At 46.8% G+C, this 18,567-nt stretch overlaps 1 protein-coding gene across 4 annotated transcripts in view; it reads right to left on the bottom strand.

Annotated features, from left to right (window-relative positions):
• Nucleotides 1-18,567, bottom strand: part of PSD3 (pleckstrin and Sec7 domain containing 3) — a 495,595-nt gene that overhangs the window by 414,563 nt on the left and 62,465 nt on the right. For 2 of the 4 annotated variants that reach the window (XM_027529599.1, XM_027529601.1), the window contains exon 1: nt 7,679-7,840. The exons of the other annotated variants lie outside the window; for them this stretch is intronic. In XM_027529599.1, the coding sequence (XP_027385400.1) occupies nt 7,679-7,699 (21 nt within the window). In that variant the 5' untranslated portion in view covers nt 7,700-7,840. Of the gene's footprint in view, nt 1-7,678; nt 7,841-18,567 lie in introns of those variants that run through there. 4 annotated transcript variants of the gene reach the window in all.

Genomic DNA, 18,567 nt, shown 5'->3' with positions numbered 1-18,567 from the left:
ATAATAAAAAAAGAGACACTGATGTCTAGAACAGTGTTATGGACCCTGTGGGAGAGGGAGAGGGTGGGAAGATTTGGGAGAATGGCATTGAAACATGTAAAATATCATGTAAGAAATGAGTTGCCAGTCCAGATTCGATGCACGATACTGGATGCTTGGGGCTAGTGCACTGGGACGACCCAGAGGGATGGTATGGGGAGGGAAGAGGGAGGAGGGTTCAGGATGGGGAACACATGTATACCTGTGGCGGATTCATTTTGATATTTGGCAAAACTAATACAATTATGTAAAATTTAAAAATAAAATAAAATTTGAAAAAAAATAAAAAAATAAAAGCCATTTAATGAAAAAAAAAAAAGACAAACCAATTTTTTAAAGGGCAAAGGATCAGAATAGACATTTTTTCAAAGAAAGATACACAAATGGCCAAAAAGCCTATGAAAAGATGCTCAATAACATTAGGGAAATAAAACATGAGGAAATACCACTTAATACCCACTAAGATGGCTAACGTCAGAAAGACAGGAAATAACACATGTGGAGAAAGGGGGATTCTAGGAGTCTGCTGATAGAGATGTAAAGTGGTGCAGCCCTCATGAAAAACAGTTTGGTGACTCCTCCAAGGGTCAAACACAGAGTCACAATACGACCCAGCAAGTTCACTCCTAGCTACACAGCCCACAGAAATGGAAGCATACATCCCCACAAAAACTTGTATGTGAATGTTCACAGCAACATTATTCCTAAAAGCCAAAGGAGGGGAGGGACCACTATCTGATAAATAAATAAAACATGTTCTGGCTATTCATTTGAATATCACTCAGCAATAAAAAGGAAAGAAGTACTGATACATGCTACAGCATGGCTGAGCACTGAAAAACGTTTTGCTAAATGAAAGAAGCCAGTCACAAACAGCCACATGTTGTGTGGTTCCGTGCGTGTGATATGTGCACAGAAGGCAGAGCCATACGACAGAAAATAGGACAGCGATCCCTGGGTCAGGGGATGGGGCACCAGCAAGATTACGGGGCAACAGCTAATGGATCCCAAGTTTGTTCGGGGTGATTACTGTACTCTAAAGTCCACTAAGAGGATGAACGCACAACTCTGTGAAGGTACTGAAAATCAGGGAACATATACTTTAGATGGACGAGTTGTGTGGCATGTGAATTTTATCTCAGTACGATTGCTTTAAAAAAAGAATCCCATTTAACCTCCATGAGCCTCAAATGCATCCTCTGAAAATGGGGATACTACCTAGCTTGCAATATTGTAAAGAATATATAAGAAGATGTAAATTCACATACACAGACACACAAACACACACCCCGCTTCACACAGTGTCTGGCAAGTATGTTATTCTTCCTCCTCCTCCTATCCCCACATTTTTGCAATGTTATGCCTTGATATCACTGTGCTTTCACCACAAGTTAGAAAACTCAAAATAATCATGTATTCCAACAGAAGCCTAACCTTGAGAATCCTCTCATGAGTTCACACCTGCTATTATACTCAAGGCTACCTCCCACATGCCTGACCCCGGAGAAACCCCAGTGTCTATAAATGTGGCTATTTACCTTCCAGACTGAAAAGTGTTTGGGGATAAAAAAAAAGTAAGGTTTTTTCCCTCTAGTCTGTGGTCTGAAACACCTCTACTAACAATGCAGCTTTAAAACTAGGCACACCCCTTGCCATGCTGTACAAGACTCTCTCCTACTCAGCTTTATCTACTTCAAAAATCTACTGGACCTCAGAATAGCTTTGGGGTCCCAGGAAAGGCCTTAGCCACTTGGATATTCAGCACTCCCCACCTGGAGACGGACTGTGATGCTATGCAGGTTCAAGGGCGTCTGGGAGCTATGCAGCTATCCACAGCTTGAAACGAAGAGGTCAACGGCAGTGCTCTTAGGATCTCTGTTACGTTCTCAAACAACTCACAGCCAGCTCTTGAATGTATATAATAGTGAATCTCAGCCAGGCACTCATTTTTCTGTTTTATCAAAAACTTTTCCTCCATCTTGCTGAGGCTACCTGTTACACAAAGTATTCTTTTTTTTTTTTTTTTTTCCGCCTGTTGAATACATTCTTCTTCTCACTTGCAGTGATTCTGTCTTCACTTTCATTTCCATTAAAATCCCATGCCTCTGTATCCTCTCCCTGCTCTGGGACCCATCAGACATGATGGCGTAAACATGTACAGAAGTAGAAGCTTAGCAAAGCCCAGTCAGTAAACATACCATAAGCAACCAGATGGCCCAGTGGGAGATGCCTGCCCAGGACCACCACCGCCACCACGTAAAGCATTTCTGCTCTGCAGCTGCTGCCCCAATACATTAGCCACGAGTCACAGGAGGCTACTTAAGTTCACGGAAATTCAATAAAATTTAAAATTCAGTTCCTAAATCTCACTAGCCAAATTGCAAATGCTCTCGGTGGCGACACGCAGCTACTGACTGCCACATGAGGCAGCACGGATATAAACGAATATAAAGTCGTGTTGAACAATACTGATTTGGAGGCAACTCACTGATTCTAAGAGGATTCTATGAAAGAGTTCTTAAATACAGTAGTTTCAATATTTACAGGCTGTGAGGTTTGACACTCAGAAATATGGCCCTGGTTAACCTCTAAATGTTCTTGGCAGGTTTTCTGAGTGGTCAGTAGACAAGGCTTTTTGGAGCCCAACAAAGAGCTTGGCACATGGTAAGTATCAATACTTAATATCTGCTGCATGAATGAATGACTGAACAGCATATTAATATCTATACTTCGGTTTCTGCCATAATATACTTACAGATGCTCGTGGAAAACAATGGAATCTTTTTCCCTCCATGGAAGACTTGCATGGGGAGAAATAAGCATCAGGAGATGGGGTAGCAGCTCATGGACCCTTTGGAGTCAACAGAAATGAAGCTGAGGGACGCCCCGGTGGTCCAGTGGTTAAGACTTGGCCTTCCAATGCAAGAGGTGTGGATTCGATCCCTGGTCAGGGGGCTGAGATCCCACACACCCCGTGGCCAAAAAGACCAAAACATTAAAAAAAAGAAGAAGAAGCAAAGAAATGAAGCTGAAAAGCATAAACATCTGTCCAAAGGGAACTTTGCTATTCAAGTGAAAAGTTTCAGACCCAAGGACACATGTTGCTTCTTCAAACACGCACTACTTGTGCCTTTTAGAGGCACGCAGGTCCGGTCGGAGACCATGCTCCGGAAGGTCACACAACCTGATGCCATTTCCCAATATAATTTTGCTAGAAAATAACATAATCAGAAAGGCAGCAATCGTCCAATTACATCGTCTGTGCCACTGACTGTTACGCCCAGATTTCCCCTTCCGTCAGAGTCCTGTGACTCAATCCACGCTACTGTGCTTACCAAATAACTTCTTGGAAAGTAAGAGTTGTTGAAAAATGAAATTCAAAACAGCCTGTAAGTTATCATATGCAGAGAAAAGCAGTTCCACTGTTCCTTAACCAATAATCACGGGAAGGCCAAACAAAAGAAACAAACAAAACCATCTATTTAAATGTTTCCACTTTAATTGTCCACAGACTGAAGAGCCATAGGAAGAACCAGCTTCATTTCTATAAGTCGCTTTTTCTCAGCAGAGGTCTGGGAACAGAAGGCAAGAGAATGGGGGAGCAACTGCCACGTGATCTTCTTATGACTGCCCTCGGCTCAGCCCCTCACCGTCCTCCTATTGTTTCAGACCCCTCTCCCAACAACCTAAATCCCAGCTCCCTAGAAGAAAAAAAAACAAGGAAAGCAGACTGATCCTCACACATATACAAAACTCTAGGTCACTTCTGTGTGACGTAACTGTAAGTCAAAATGGGCGAGCTTTACATTCAGTTTCAAATGGTGAATCTGCTTTATTTGAATTCCAATTAAGTACTTATAACTATATGGAATTCCTTACATAATCCCTTTAGTATCCTTTTAGACACTGCATTTTTGAAGGAAAAATACACAGTTTCCATCTCTTGAGCCAAACAACAATCCCGCTCCCACCATTTAAGCCAATAGACATATAAAATAATGCTTGCTGACAAATTAGTCATCCAATTTCAGATTCCAAGACCCAGAGAATCTAAATACGAGAGCCAAAATCCTGCAACACACAATGCTAACTTTGAGGACATAGAAGCAGAGTGGTGGTTAAGAACACTCGAATGCCAAGTTTAAATCTCAGCTCTGTGGCTTATTTAGCTGTGTTAAGTAACTTCTCCAGACTTCAGACTGGAAGTAATGACAGTACTGACCACACGGGGCTGTAATGGGGACTAGAGGTAACCTGTGTTAAAACAGCAACTAGATCTCAATAAACTTTAGCTGTGATTGTAACAATGTATCATGCTTGAAAATATCACATAAAATAAGCATTTTCCCAAAAGTCAGGCCATCATTTGAAACTTAAAGGAAAATGCTGCTTCTCAGACAACCTATCTGAAACTGCTGCTAGTGCTAAGTCACTTCAGTCATGTCCGACTCTGTGTGACCCCAGAGACGGCAGCCACCAGGCTCCCCCATCCCTGGGATTCTCCAGGCAAGAACACTGGAGTGGGTTGCCATTTCCTTCTCCGATCTGAAACTACTATGTAAGAAAAAAGCCTTCAGCTCAGGTCAAAGTGTTCATTCTCCCACTTACCCTAACCTCAAAGATAAACTTCCCACAATGTCCATCAACATGTACAAACTATTCTGACTTATCTACTGGTCTATGACCAGAGAAAAGCGAGTTTCAAACTATTAATAATAGATGGCTGTTCCCAGTTAAACGAGCCAGGAGAAATGAGTGGTCAGCCACGGCCAGGGCCTGGTGCTCCCACGGAGGCAGGGGAGAGAAGCTGGTGACTCCCTTCCTTACATCACAGGTGTCCCCAAAAGAGAAAGCACCCCACCACCTCTGTGTCCTGGAGTGTCAACAAAATTCTGTCCACTGGCGCCAACAAGGCCCCAGTTAGTTGAACTTCTGGGCACAGTGGAAAACAAGGACTGCAGGGACACGTGCTGTTTTACACAAATAAGATAGCAGAAGCAAAGATTCATTATTAGCGTTGGGAGTTATCGCCTTGTTTTCGAATGAGGCATGGGAATCCAGTAAATGAGCTTAAGAGTAACTTCACTACATGCTGGAAGTATCTTTCCTCTCCCCTCTCCCCACTACCCCATTCTGCAAAGTGCAACAGCCATTCACATTACCGCTGCAACCACTACAACCAACACTATTTAAATTGGAGTGTGTGAAAAATGTCTTTGGAAGATGGACACATAACTCAGAAACACGGAAAGGTACAAAGGGACACACACTCACAAAAAAATAATGCTACTGCTAAAATTCTTTCCAGCAAATCTCTGCCGTCCCTGGGATTCTCCAGGCAAGAACACTGGAGTGGGTTGCCATTTCCTCCTCCAATGCATGAAAGTGAAAAGTGAAAGTGAAGTCGCTCAGTCGTGTCCGACTCTTAGCGACCCCATGGACTGCAGCCTACCAGGCTCCTCTGTCCATGGGATTTTCCAGGCAGGAGTACTGGAGTGGGGTGCCATTGCCTTCTCCTAACCCAACCCAAATCCAAAGAAATAATCTTTTCAGAATTGCCAAATGACAACAAAACCTCAGATAAACCTCAAACAAACCAGTCTGGAGGCCAAAGTACATACATATTTTAACATTCACACAGTTTTTGCCTCGGCACTTCTTAACCAAGACTGGGATTAATCCATTACCACACTGGAGTCTTAGTTTATGAATGATGTCAGATGACTCCAGAATGTCCAAGGTTGGGGAGGGTGGGGGCGGGGAAATCAACTCTAAAAGGAGTTTAGACGCTTTAGACGCGTTTTTTTAATATAATGCCAGGCTAAATCCCACTCATATTTTCCATCACGGTCAGCAAACAGATAAATATCAAGGTTTTAGAAAGTGAATTGAGCCATTGATGGAAAGTTTCTCTGAATTTTTCTTTTTCAATGAGCTAATTTACTGTCTTATTTTTATTTCCAAATTCCCAAGGTATCTCACTTTTATAAGGGCTGGTATTTAATGAAAAGCAAAATTTAACCCCTTAATACAACGTGGATAACAAAGCATGTATTATTCTTTGGTCATTAATGAAATGAACAGTGTTAACAAAACTTTTTATAAAGCCAGCACTCAGTCAGATCTGCAAATAAAGCTTCTTACACTTGCATTTTTAAAAACAACATACAACTGTGGAATTTCGCCTTAAAATATCTCCCCCATTTAATGACCAGGATGAGTGTTGATTCACATAACTGAGAGATGTTCAGAGGTGAAGCTGAGAGTAAATCACTGAATAAGGAATGCATGTACATGTTTAGGCATGAAACCATAAAATGCTGGGGCTGGAAGGCTCTGAGAAAGCATCTATCTACCCAATCCTCTTATCCTACACAGGAGGAAATTTCAGTTCCAGAGGTTAAAGGATGTGCCCTAGACAGAGGCTGAAACTCATCATGTCAGTGACAAAATCTACAAGCCACGTGTCTAAGTAATTTTCACCATACCCACTCTGCTCCATTTAGTACGAAGTGTATATTAATGAAGTATCTCACAAACAGCCTCATAGATTTTTGATATGATTCGTGAGTGGATATAGAAAGATACAGAAGAATAGACCTTCTAAAAATTGTCTGGGAAGGTGTTCATTTGTTTTGCTTTACTGTGATTGTGATGTTTCTGTTGAGCATGCTGCGCTTAGTGCTGAGGACAAAATCAACGACTTTTAAAAAGAATATCCCTTGATCTGTGAATACTCTAAGGAAGGATGGTCCAGTATTTCTTGAAAGAAGCCCAGAGAGCGCATTTGCTCTCCTCCTGTGAGGAGCATCCTTTCGCCCCCACCCGACCCTCCCCTTCAAGGTCCATCCAGAGCTGCCAGCAGAGGCCGTCCAGGCCCTCGGCTCCCAGAACCAAGCCTTCCTCCGCCTTCCTCCTTCACATCTCCACCCAAGCCTCCCGTCCTAGAAAGCAAACTCCCTGACAGCAGAGAGCCAGTCGCGCTCACCGGGCTACCAGGCTCTGCAATATCCAGGTACAGCTCTTGAATGGAAGCGTGTGCTGCCAGGATCCGTCCCAAGGAGGGGCATTTTCCAGACCTCCTCTTCCCTACACCAGTGCCTGGACCCACTCAGGAGCGAGTCCGGCGTGGAAACCCCCGTGTCCGTGGAAGGCGGACCGACAGACAACACATTTACCCACCAGGCCCCCCGACAGCACTCTAAACCCACGTCCTCCGAGCGGTGCCTGGTTTTTTCACGTCTCGCAGCATCATCTGCCGGAGCTCCGGGCATGAACCCGTGGGCAAAGTTAAAGGCGAGGAAAACCGGAGGGCCGCGACGCCTTCCGAGGCTCGGAACCCGCCCCCGTCCCGCGCCGATCGCGGCTGGGCTCCCCGCAACCCAGGCGAGCCGGAGCGCCCGGCGCTCCGCCGACCGGCTCCTCCCGCTTCCCGCGCCGCCCCGGCCTCGCGGCTGGAGAGCGGGGCTCGGCGTGAAGCCCCCGAGCCGCCACCCCACAAGCGAGCCTCCCGGCCCCTCACAAAGAGGGGCAGAAAGGAAGCCGTTCCCGGGACCCGGGACCCGGGACCCAGTCGCCACGAAGCACAGCCGGCCCGACGGCCGCCGGCCGCCCGCCCGCCCGCCGGATCGAGCCTCACCGCGGCGTCTCTTCCTTCCATCTCCCATCGCCCGCCGAGCCGCCGGAGCCGCGGGCGCCACGGCGAGAGGGCGGGCGACCGGCGCGCTCTTTGTCGCGCTCCGGGGACGCCGGCGGGCGGCGGGCTGCGGGCGAGGAGCGCGCTCCCTGGCGGAGGCTGAGGCCCGTCAGCGGCCCGGGGACGGCGGGGGAGGGGCAGGGAAGGGGAGGGGCGGGGCCCTGGGGGAGGAGAGGGAGGGGCGAGCGTGGAGGGGGCGGGGCCCTCGGGGGGGAGAGGGGGATGGGAGGGAGAGTAGGACGGGGGCGGGGCCCGGAGAAGGGGGAGGGCCGCGGGAGGGGGAGGGGAAGGGGAGGGAGAGAGACGGGGGAGGGGGAGGAGTCCTCAGGGGGAGGGGAGGGGGCGGAGCCCTGGGGGAGGAGAGGGAGGGGAGATAGTGGGGAGGGGGCGTGGCACCGGGGAAGGAAAGGGGGGAGGGGGCGGGGCGGGAGAGGGGGCAGGAGAGGGGGCGGGGCCCCGGGGAGGAGAGGGAGGGGAGATAGTTGGGAAGGGGCGAGCGGGAAGGGATGGGGCCGACGGTGGGAGGGGCGCCGGAGGTGGGGGCGTGCCCCACAAGGACGCGGGAAGGGGAGGGGCAGGCCGGGGGCGGAGAAGTGCGGGGGAGGGGCAGGCCCGGGGACGGGGGGCAGCACGGGAAGGGACAGGGGTGCGGGGAGGTGGGCGGGGCCCGGGAGGGGCAGCCCGGCGGGTGGCGGGAAGGGATGGGGTGCCGGGAGGTAGGCGGTTTTCGGAGAGAAGGGGAGAGAAGAGGGGAAGGGGGAGAAAAGCGGGAGCGGGAAGAGAGGGGGCCGGGCCGGGTCCCGCGCGGCGCTCGCGGTCGCCGGCCTCCAGCGGAAGCCTGCCTGTTGCTTCGCCGTCTCCCTGAGGAAAGCGAGCGGCGCTTCCGACGGAGTTTGCAGTCAGGAGGCGCCGTGAGGGGAGCCTCGAAGGGGGCGGCGTCTCCCGCGGTCCGGGGTCTAGCGCCGACGCGCTCCCTTGGGTCGGAGCCGCCGGGCGGGGCCCTTGGGGGTCAGTGTAGGGGGTTGCTCGCCGGCGACCCGCCGACCCTTTCCGAGTCCGGTCCCTCGAGGCAGATCCCGCGCTCCGGCCACGGGCCGTGCCGCCCCGAATGGGAGCCTGCCGGGGTATCCCGGCCTAAACTGCAGTTTCCTACCGGAGTGCCTCAGGCCGAGGCCCTTTTCCTCTTTCCCTCGAGCCTTGAGCGGCAGAGACTCGCGCTGGGAAAGGTCCGCTTGGTGCGGTCCTAAACCCCTTTGCGAGGTCTGTTACCTGCAAATACCGCGCTCAGTTCCTGAATAAGAACCCCGCGCGGCCGGCGGCTCCATGCTCCGTAAGAGTCCTAGAACTTTAAAGTCTGGCTTCTGCGGTGGTAGAAGATGCGCAAAGACACGGGAATGACTAAGGTGGCCAAGCTGTGAGTGGACATGGAGGATCAGGTTCTTTAGTGGCCCGAGGAGCCCGCCCACCAGGTCAGGGTGCAAGAGGCCCTTGCGTCCCCTACTGTGCCTCGCCCCTTCTTCCACAGCTACCAGTCAGCCAGTGGTACTCACCAGCGGAACCAGAATGAGGGGGTGCATGCATTTATACAGATCCATTCCAGCGTCTGAAAATGATCTTAGTCCACGCTCCCCTGCCAGGGAAGAAGTTTGATCAGATGTGTAGGTTCCGCCTGTAATGCGGGAGACCTGGGTTCGATCCCTGGGTTGGGAAGATCCTCTGGAGAAGGGAACGGCTATCGACTCCAGTATTCTGGCCTGGAGAATTCCATGGACTGTATAGTCCATGGGGTCGCAAAGAGTTGGACACCACTGAGCGGCTTTCACTTCGCTTTCACTTACTTGGGTGTATTTCTCCCTTATGGATCCCCCCTCTTACAGAATGATACAAAGAAGACAGTACCTGTGTGCCTATTCTCAATAAACTCCCACCTTCCTTGAACCTCGAGGTCTGATGATTTTGTTGGCAAACAATCAGATGTAAAACCAAGTAAGAAATGCAGTTGCTACCTGGGGCATGAGCACTGACCTGGTGGCCTTTACCTGGAAAATCAACCAACACTCATTAATGGAAGAAGGTCAGCATTTTGAGCTGAATGTAAAATCATGCCAACTATACACAGACATAACTTCATAGAAAAGGCAAAGCAGACATAGATTTGCAGGAATTTACTAGTTAAGGGAACTGGGGATAGACACATAATCAGAGACTGTTTCCTCGATTATAGAAAGAGGGTGATAATAACATGAAGAATTATTAGCATGACAAGTTATGTAAACTTCCTGGTCCATGGTAAATGTTAAAGAAAGGCATTTCAGAGCATCCCTGGTGGCTCAGTGGTAAAGAATCCACCTGCCAATGCAGGAGATGTGGGTTTGACTGATCCAGAAAGAGCCCACGTGCTGCGGAACAACTGAGCCCCTGGGCCTCAGCTATTGAGTCTGTTCTCTAAAGCTGAGGAGCCACAACTACTGAGCCCTCCCTCTGCAGCTACTGAAGCCTGTTCGCCCTGGGGGACTGTGCTCTGCAACGGCAGAAGCCACCACGATGAGAAGCCCGCACACCACGGCTCCGCAACTAGAGAAAAGTCCATGCAGCAGTGAAGACCCAACATAGCCGAAAATAGTTAATGAAATTATATTTTAAAAGAGGCATTTCCAAAGTTAAGCAACAGAAACATTGTCATCACAAAGGAAACTTTTTTCCTGCCTGAATCCAACATGTTTTAAGATCTTACTTACAAAGCTGATCACGTCTATTAAATAATCATTCGTTTCTCCCACCTTAAATGATCAAAGACATAATGGTTGAAGATTCTGATCAGCACAAATTAGCCAGTGTTGCCACTTCTGAGTTGATAAAGTTCAAAGCAAATCAAAAAAAGGTTGACCTCTCATTTTGCCAGACCGTATTTTGTGTGTAAATGTTTTGTTAGGCGTCTTGAAAGATTGGAAATAAAGGATGAATTCCCATTTCCACTACTCTAGCCCCGAGAGATCCCAGGCACCCAGCTCAAAGTTTCACAGTTGTGCTCAAGTTCATTGTCAGAATACACAAACATCCACTTTGTAAAAGTAGAAGGAGGCACCCAGCCAGGGAGCAGCAGGAAAGAGGCGGGGGCTGCTCTGTCGTTACCCCAGTCTTCCTCCACCAACTCTGCCCATGAGCCCCGCGGTGTATTATGCAAAGAGAAAAGATAACAGGCCAGGCATGAATTACTGGAGGCCAAAAGAAGAAATGAAAAGGAAATTGAAATTCTCTCATGCATGATTCATGCATACAGTTAATCCCCACTATTTCTGAAGACCAGTTTGAAGTATCAGATTGTATAATATTTTTTCTTTCTTTCTTTTTTCTTGGTACAAGAATGAAGACCTATTTAGAATGGAAACAAACTTCAATGCAAATTTCTAAAACTTGACAAGTTCCACACACACCACCAAATCCAGAAAAATCACAGATTTTTATTAATTAACTTCCTAAAATACCTTTGCAGTACTTTTCCCCCGTGTGTTTTGGCTGCATACTCTTGATCATTTCTTTGGAATGACTTTTTTTTAGCAGTTTCATTGAGATGTAACTCATACACCTCACCCACCTAGACCGTACAGTTCAATGTGTTTTAGTATATTCACAGAGTTGCACAATCCGTTTTATAAAAATTTTATCACCCCAGAAAGAATGCTATATGCTTAGCAGTCACTGCTCTTTTCTTTTAATCCCCTCAGCCCCACACAACCACTAAGCTTCTTTCTATCTGTATGGACTTGCATCTTTCTGGACTTTTCATGTAAATGGAATCATGCACTACGTGGTCTTTTCGGGAGTGATTTCTTTCACTTAGCCTAACATTTTCAGTGCTCATCCATGATCAGCATACATCAGAACTTCACTCCTTTTGTTGCCGCATAATATTTCACCGTAAGGCTAGGCCACATTTTATTTACCCATCCATCAGCTGATGAACATTCGTGTTGTTCTACTTTTTGGCTTTCATGAACACTGCTGCTATAAACACTCCTGTGCAAGTTTTTGTATGGATGTTATATTCTCATTTCTCTTGCGTAGAATTCATAGGTCATATATAACTCTGTTTAATTTTAGTGCCAAGCTGTGCATCACAGTGGCTGCACCATCTCGTATTTCCATGTATGAGGGTTCCAAGTTGTCCGCATCCTAAGCCAACACTGATTATTGTCTGTATTTGATTATAGCCATTCTAGTGGGTGTGAAGTAGTAGAATAATCCTATAACAACATTTCCTATGGGTAAAATAAGAATTTTCTCCAGCATAGTTAATCAAACATCGTTGGGGGTTTTTTCTTTTACATTTTAAAAGTTCCTGTCTCACATTCATTACTGAAAATAACATGCACGATTTTAGTATGTTGTCAAATTTAAGAAAACATCTCACATTTATTTCATATATGAACTGTAGGATTTGGGGACATTTCAAGTTTTTTAGGCAATGATTAACATTAAGTTCTCTTAAATCCATTTTTATTAATATTATTGTTTTTTCATTTCCTAGATGTCAGTTATTTCATGTCAAAAGAAAATTTTTCATTGTGATCTATGGTTCACTCTTGTCTATTACTTGAATTCTCAAACAATAAAAGAGTCTTAGAACATGCATTTTTTTTTTTTGGTTTTTATTTGAAATATAGAAACAACTCTAACCTCTAAAGTATTTTCAACTAAAAGACATCTTACACATTAATGATATATCAATTGTATACCTATAACGGATATGTTAGGTTGAAGAACAGTATCTTGTTTACTGTCAAATTCCTAGTTTCTAGCACTGTGTCTGGTCCATAGTAAAGGCTCAATGAATAACTTTTGAGTTGAAATTTGCCATTATCCAAGATAGAATATCCAGTTATTTATGTACTATTCAATTACACATACACAACAAATATTCATCTCAAATACACAAGCTACAATCATGTTGTCCTTGAATTTTAGTAGCCCAAGGTAAAACTAAGAGGGTGTGTCTAGGGCAAAATTCACCGAGCATTTGACTCTAATAAATACTGAATGGATGCTGGGTGGATAAGAGGGTTGGCAGACAAGAAGCAAAGAACACAAATGCAGTCTGTCTGCGTTGGTGGTTTCAGAGAGCATGGAATCTGAGGACAGTCAAGGGGGAAGTGACATGGACCCCCTGTGGTGCCTGCACAGAAATGTTAGCTCACAGGCTGGACCCAGTTCACCTTTTCCCCAGGATCCAAATAGGTCAGCTATACCTGAGAAGAAGAAGAAGAAACACAAATAAAGAAACACAAACATTTCAGCTTATTTTTTATTGTCTTTCTCATGGACAGCTACTCTTTATGCATTCATATGACCAGTATTTCTGGAACATCTACTGTGTACTATACTAGGTACAGTTGATGGACTTGAGCAGTAAATGAAACACTGCTGTCCTCACTGAGCTTACAGTCTCATGAGTTTGAAAAAGACAGAAAATAAGTAAGGTAAGTTAATATTTATAGGACATTACATGGCGATAAGCATTTTAGAGAACAATAAAACAAGCAAGAGCAACGAGGGGTAAGGACCATGGGTGTGGGGAGTGGATGGTTGCAAAGGGTGTTTGGGGAAGGCTATCCATGCTGAGAAAGGGAAGTCTCAGTGAGGACAAGGGGGCCAGCGTGCCAGCCTTGTAGGTGGGGGGTAAACTGCCAGTGCAGAGACCACCGCAACAATGTCAGTGCGCCAATTGCTGTGTGAGTGACAGGTGGTGGCGGGAGGTGTGATGTGTGCGGTCTCATGGGCCACTGTGAGGATCCAGGCTTTTAACCGACTTTGGAAGCTTTTGAGCAGAGGAGCAGTGCAATCTGACTTGTGTTTTACCAGGATTACCAAACCAAGACAGCGTTTTAAAAAGCAGAGACATCACTTTGCCGACAAAGGTCCATGTAGTCAAAGCTACGGTTTTTCCAGTAGTCACGTCCAGATGTGAGAGTTGGACCGTAAAGAAAGCTGAGTGCCAAAGAACTGATGCTTTCGAACTGTGGTGTTGAAGAAGACTCTTGAGAGTCCGTTGGACTGCAAGGAGATAAACCAGTCCATCCTAAAGGAAATCAACCCTGAATATTCATTAGAAGGACTCATGCCTGCAGAAGCTGAAGCTCCAATACTTTTACCACCTGATACAAAGAGCCAACTCATTAAATACCCTGATGCTGGGAAAGATTGAAGGCAGGAGGAGAAGGGGGCAAAAGAGGATGAGATGATTGGACGGCATCATCGAGTCAATGTACATGAATCTGAGCAAACTCGGGGAGATAGTGAAGGACAGGGAAGCCTGGCGTGCTGCAGCCCATGGGGTCGCAAAGGGTCGCTAAGGGCAGAGTCGACTTAGCGACTGAACAACAAGAAGAATTATCTTATATGGGGCATTGGAAACAGGGAAAAGAATTAGGAAGCTAACGCAACAATTCAAGTCGATGAGGGTGGCAGAGGCCAGGGTGGAAGCAGAGGAGGAGATGAGAAATGTTCAGAATCTGTCATCTTTTGAAGGCTGGGCTGACAGGACTGGTTGATAGACGGAGGGTGGAAGAGAAAGAGAGCCAAGGATGACAACAGGGATTTGGAAGGGAACTGCTCAAGATGGATTTGGTGAAGTGAGCTGGGAAGACTATAGGGGGAGCCGGACTGGGCAGGGGAGGTCAGCCCTCAGCTCTGGACAGGGTGAGTTACAGGCACCTTTTAGACTGACAACCAAGCAGCAGTGCTGCATAAACAGCAGGAGATCAGAATTCAGGGAAGAGCTTGGTGCTGGAGCGATTTGCAAGTTAGAGTAGAAATGGTATCTACATCCATGAAATGGGAAGAGATTACCAAAGGAGTGGATTGGTAGAGAGAAAAGAGGAGAGTCCAATGCAAAGCTAAGAAATTAGAGAGATGACTAAGAACCAGCAAAGGAGGCTGACAAAGTAGGAGGAAAGCAAATAGATGTTCTTCAAAGGAATATTTTCAGGTAATTTTTACATGAAACTTTTTCCTCTCAAGTTTTCAATGAGTAGTTTCTCTGTCTTCATGCCCTGCACCCTGCAATCATCACTTCTCTTTTTTATCACCATGCCCATTCCATCATTTTCAAGAAAAATGTAAAAGTGTGTTTATACCTATAGTTCTAGCAGTTTCTCACCTTGTCTCAAGCTAATTTGTTATACCTGACCTAGTTAATTAATATTTGCTATTTTTGTACAAAAATAATTACCTCTAGAATTCACTAAAAAGATACTTGATTCATACAGAGGTTTCCAGGCTGATAGAAATTAATTATTAGTTATTTTGTAATTAATTTATTTTTGTTACAAAAGAAAAGAACTGCCAACCACACCTTCTAGGAATTATAACAAGGAAAAGCTAATGGAATCAATATTCACATTAAAACCAGGTTGTTGAATAAGTTCTATCCTGGTGTGACCAGAACTGTCCTCCACAATTGTTTCATTCGGTGGGAGACACTCTTCTCTTCCATTAAATGAAAACTTGGCAGGCCCAGAAATAGTCCAGCTCACTCTAGACACAGGGTTGATTTAGTAATTAAAGGGTCCTGTCCGAGAGTGCCCAGACTTCACCTGGCACCAGATCTTCTTTGCTGCTCAACTGCAAGCATGCTCTGGAAGGAGACAGTGGGTGACAAGCTCTGCTCCTGTTCTTCAGCTCTGGGTACCTCCAAAACACCTCCTCTTCTTCCTGAGATGCTCCAGGCCACCCCATTGGAGAGACCCCAAGAAGGCTGACCCCATGCCAGCTCTCTCGCACGTGGACCATGTCTGGTCCATGAGAAGACTCATGGCCCCTGCTCAGCAACTCTGGAAGCTCAAGCTAACCCCAACCACAGAGCAGGGGGTCTCACGCCCTGCCCCCAGAGCACTCAGCTCTCCCTCACACCGAGTTTCCCGGGGAACCACAGTCTCCGTGAGCTTTCCGGTCTGAGTGAGACCACCATCCTCAGCGCTTTCCAGCTACAGGGGACAGTTTCAAATTTCTCCAGTGGGTCCCTTTGGAGTCCCTTCACTAGGCTTGGGGTCACAGAGTAGAACCTTCCACCTTCCCCTAATGGGGAATAGAAGCAGGTGACAACTCTAGTCACCATCTGCTCCCAGTCTCTTCATAGCGTTCCTGTTAATCACTCAGTCGTGTCCAACTCTGCAACCCAGGGGCTGTAGCCTGCCAGGCTCCTCTGTCCATGGGATTCTCCAGGCAAGAATACTGGGGTGGGTAGCCATGCTCTTCTCTAGGGATCTTTCCAAACCAAGCATCGAACCTGGGTATCCTGCATGGCAGGCGGACTCTTTACCATCTGAGCTACCAGGAAAGCCCAATCTCCTCACACTCACTTCCTTTTACAGCTTTGATCTGACTGTGGGATCCAAGATTGTGGGGCAGGATCCCAGAACCATCTCCTGAGAACTCTGCACATGGGGTGGAGGTCTGTTTCACATCTACTCTGATCCACTTTCATATCTAATGCGGTCACACCTCAGTATAGAACCTCAGACAGAAAGATCCCCATTCTACCTATCATATTCTTGCACTTCTTGAGTTGAAGTCTTTGAAAGTCAAAGCCTTTTTTTCTTGCTATAAATACATGAGTGCATATATTTACATGGACGTTTAAGTATATACGTTACGTATTGTATCTCTGGATATAGCTTTCAATCACCTCCATTGTAGGTTCACATGTTTCAGGGTGATGATTCTGAAAGACTGGGTCCCTTGTGGACAGAAAGAACTGAAAAATTCCTCCATCCACACCTAGCCCAACCCACCACAACTGCACTGGGAATACTGCAACATTTCATATGACCTGTTCCTCATTCCTGTCCTGTCCAATTTGATGAATACTAGCCATGTGTAGCCATATAAATGTGAAAGGAACTCCACTTAATTAAAACCCAGTTTCTGAGCCTGACCACTATAGTTAGACAGCAGACCTAGAACATTTTCACCCTCTCAGAGTTCTGTTGGACAGCCCTGCCTCACACGGGGCTTGGCATATAGGAGGCATTGAATAAATGACAAGCCAGTTTGACCCAAAGATGCTGTCACTGGAAGGGGGACCCAGGAGTGAGCTCTTGTCTAACGCCAGAAATGAACTGTCCGAGGAGAAACGCATGATGACAAAGCAGAAGAGTGTATTGGAAAGGGGCGCCCAGGCAGAAAGCCGCAGGGCAAGCGAACCCAGGAGGACTGCTCCGCCACGTGGCTCACAGTCTCTCGGGGTTGGCGGTGACGGGGTTACTAGCTTTGGGGCTTGCCTCTGGCCACTCATCTTGCTTGTGCCCATATTTGGTCTGACTCAGGGTCCTTCCTGATGGCACATGCATCTCTCAGCAAGATGGTTTCCAGCATGAGGGGTTCTGGGAAATTGGTGGAACATATGGGCTGGCATCTCCTCGCTCCTTTCGGCCCCTCCCAAATTCTCCTGGTTAGTTTTAGGTGGCAGCACCATGTTCCCTATTAAGACCTCCTTTTGTGAGACAACTCGTGCAAGTGGTTATTATCATGCCTGGCCAAGGTGGGTGGTTTCAGTCAACAGTTCCCTAACAATATCATATGATTGCCCTGGTTTGATTTTCTGAAACTATAAAGCTTTTTGTATAGTACCAAGTACTGACTCAACCATCAAGAACAAAAACTTAGGTACCTAGGTATGGCTGCTTTTCTATTTCACACTTGCAAACCTATTTGCATCCTCCCACTCCACTAGCAAATGCTTTACCATCCAAATAATTACTGAAAATGTTTGGGGAAAAGTCCCCACTTCCCTCAAAAAACAAATTATTTCTTCAGGATTATTCCAGTGAAAAGGAACTGTTGCAAAAGCAGTGTTTTTATTGAAGGGGGATTCCACATAAAAACTACTTTGCTGAAATAAGCACTTCACATGTAGTACTGTTCCGGAGTAGAAATGACCTATGGAAACTACCGATGCCTGCATGTGTTCACATTTGTAAAAGTGTCCTGGCGAGCTTCCCTGGTGGTCCAGTGGGCGAGAATCCACCTGCCAACGCAGGGGACACGGGTTAGGTCCCCGGTTCAGAAAGATCACACATGCCACATGCCAGGGGGCACTAAGTCAATGCAGCACATCTACTGAGCCCACGTGCCCAACTCCTGAAACCGATGTACCTAGAGTGCGTGCTCCTCACCAAGAGAGAGCCTGCACGCAGTGAAGAAGACCCAGCACAGTCAAAGAGAAGAACAGCAAAACCGCCCTGGCGTCCAAAAGCAGTCTCCATCGTCACAGTTCTCACAAGCCTTCTGGCAGGCTTTTAGTGATAATGGCAGATCCCAGAAGCTGGGTCTGTAAATGTTCTGAATTGTGACCCCAAGAAACCCAGACCAGACTACCCCTCAGGTGCAGAGAGCACTCCTTCTTTACTTACTTCCTTTTTGCCTCCTGCCCAGTGCACAGTGCCCAGCATAGAGGAGGCGCCCGTCAAATGCTCCCTGAATGCGCAGATGAATGAATTCTCTCTCCTCATCCTGGGAGGGACTAGCGTGTGTTTAGGGAGTCCTTTGATTTCAGTGGCTCTACAGAGGGAAGTGTTGGTGAACACTGTCAACAAAGCAGGTAGGAGGACTTCTGACAGAACTTTCATCACAAAACCCCGGCTTTATGCACTCCGACATTTGAAAATGTCAGTAACCGTGTTTATGAAGGGTGAGAAATCTACCCGTTCTATTTCCTACTAAAGACTCATTCTGGACATACCTAATTACCTGCAAGAGGTGACAAGTTCTTAGGGGTGAATTCTGGCAGTGGCTCTTTTTAAATCATTTCATTTCTGAGTCCTGCGAGCAGAGCT

Source organism: Bos indicus x Bos taurus, chromosome 27 (assembly GCF_003369695.1).
Source record: "Bos indicus x Bos taurus breed Angus x Brahman F1 hybrid chromosome 27, Bos_hybrid_MaternalHap_v2.0, whole genome shotgun sequence".
Lineage (NCBI taxonomy): Eukaryota > Metazoa > Chordata > Mammalia > Artiodactyla > Bovidae > Bos > Bos indicus x Bos taurus.
This window is presented reverse-complemented; position numbering and strand designations above follow the sequence as displayed.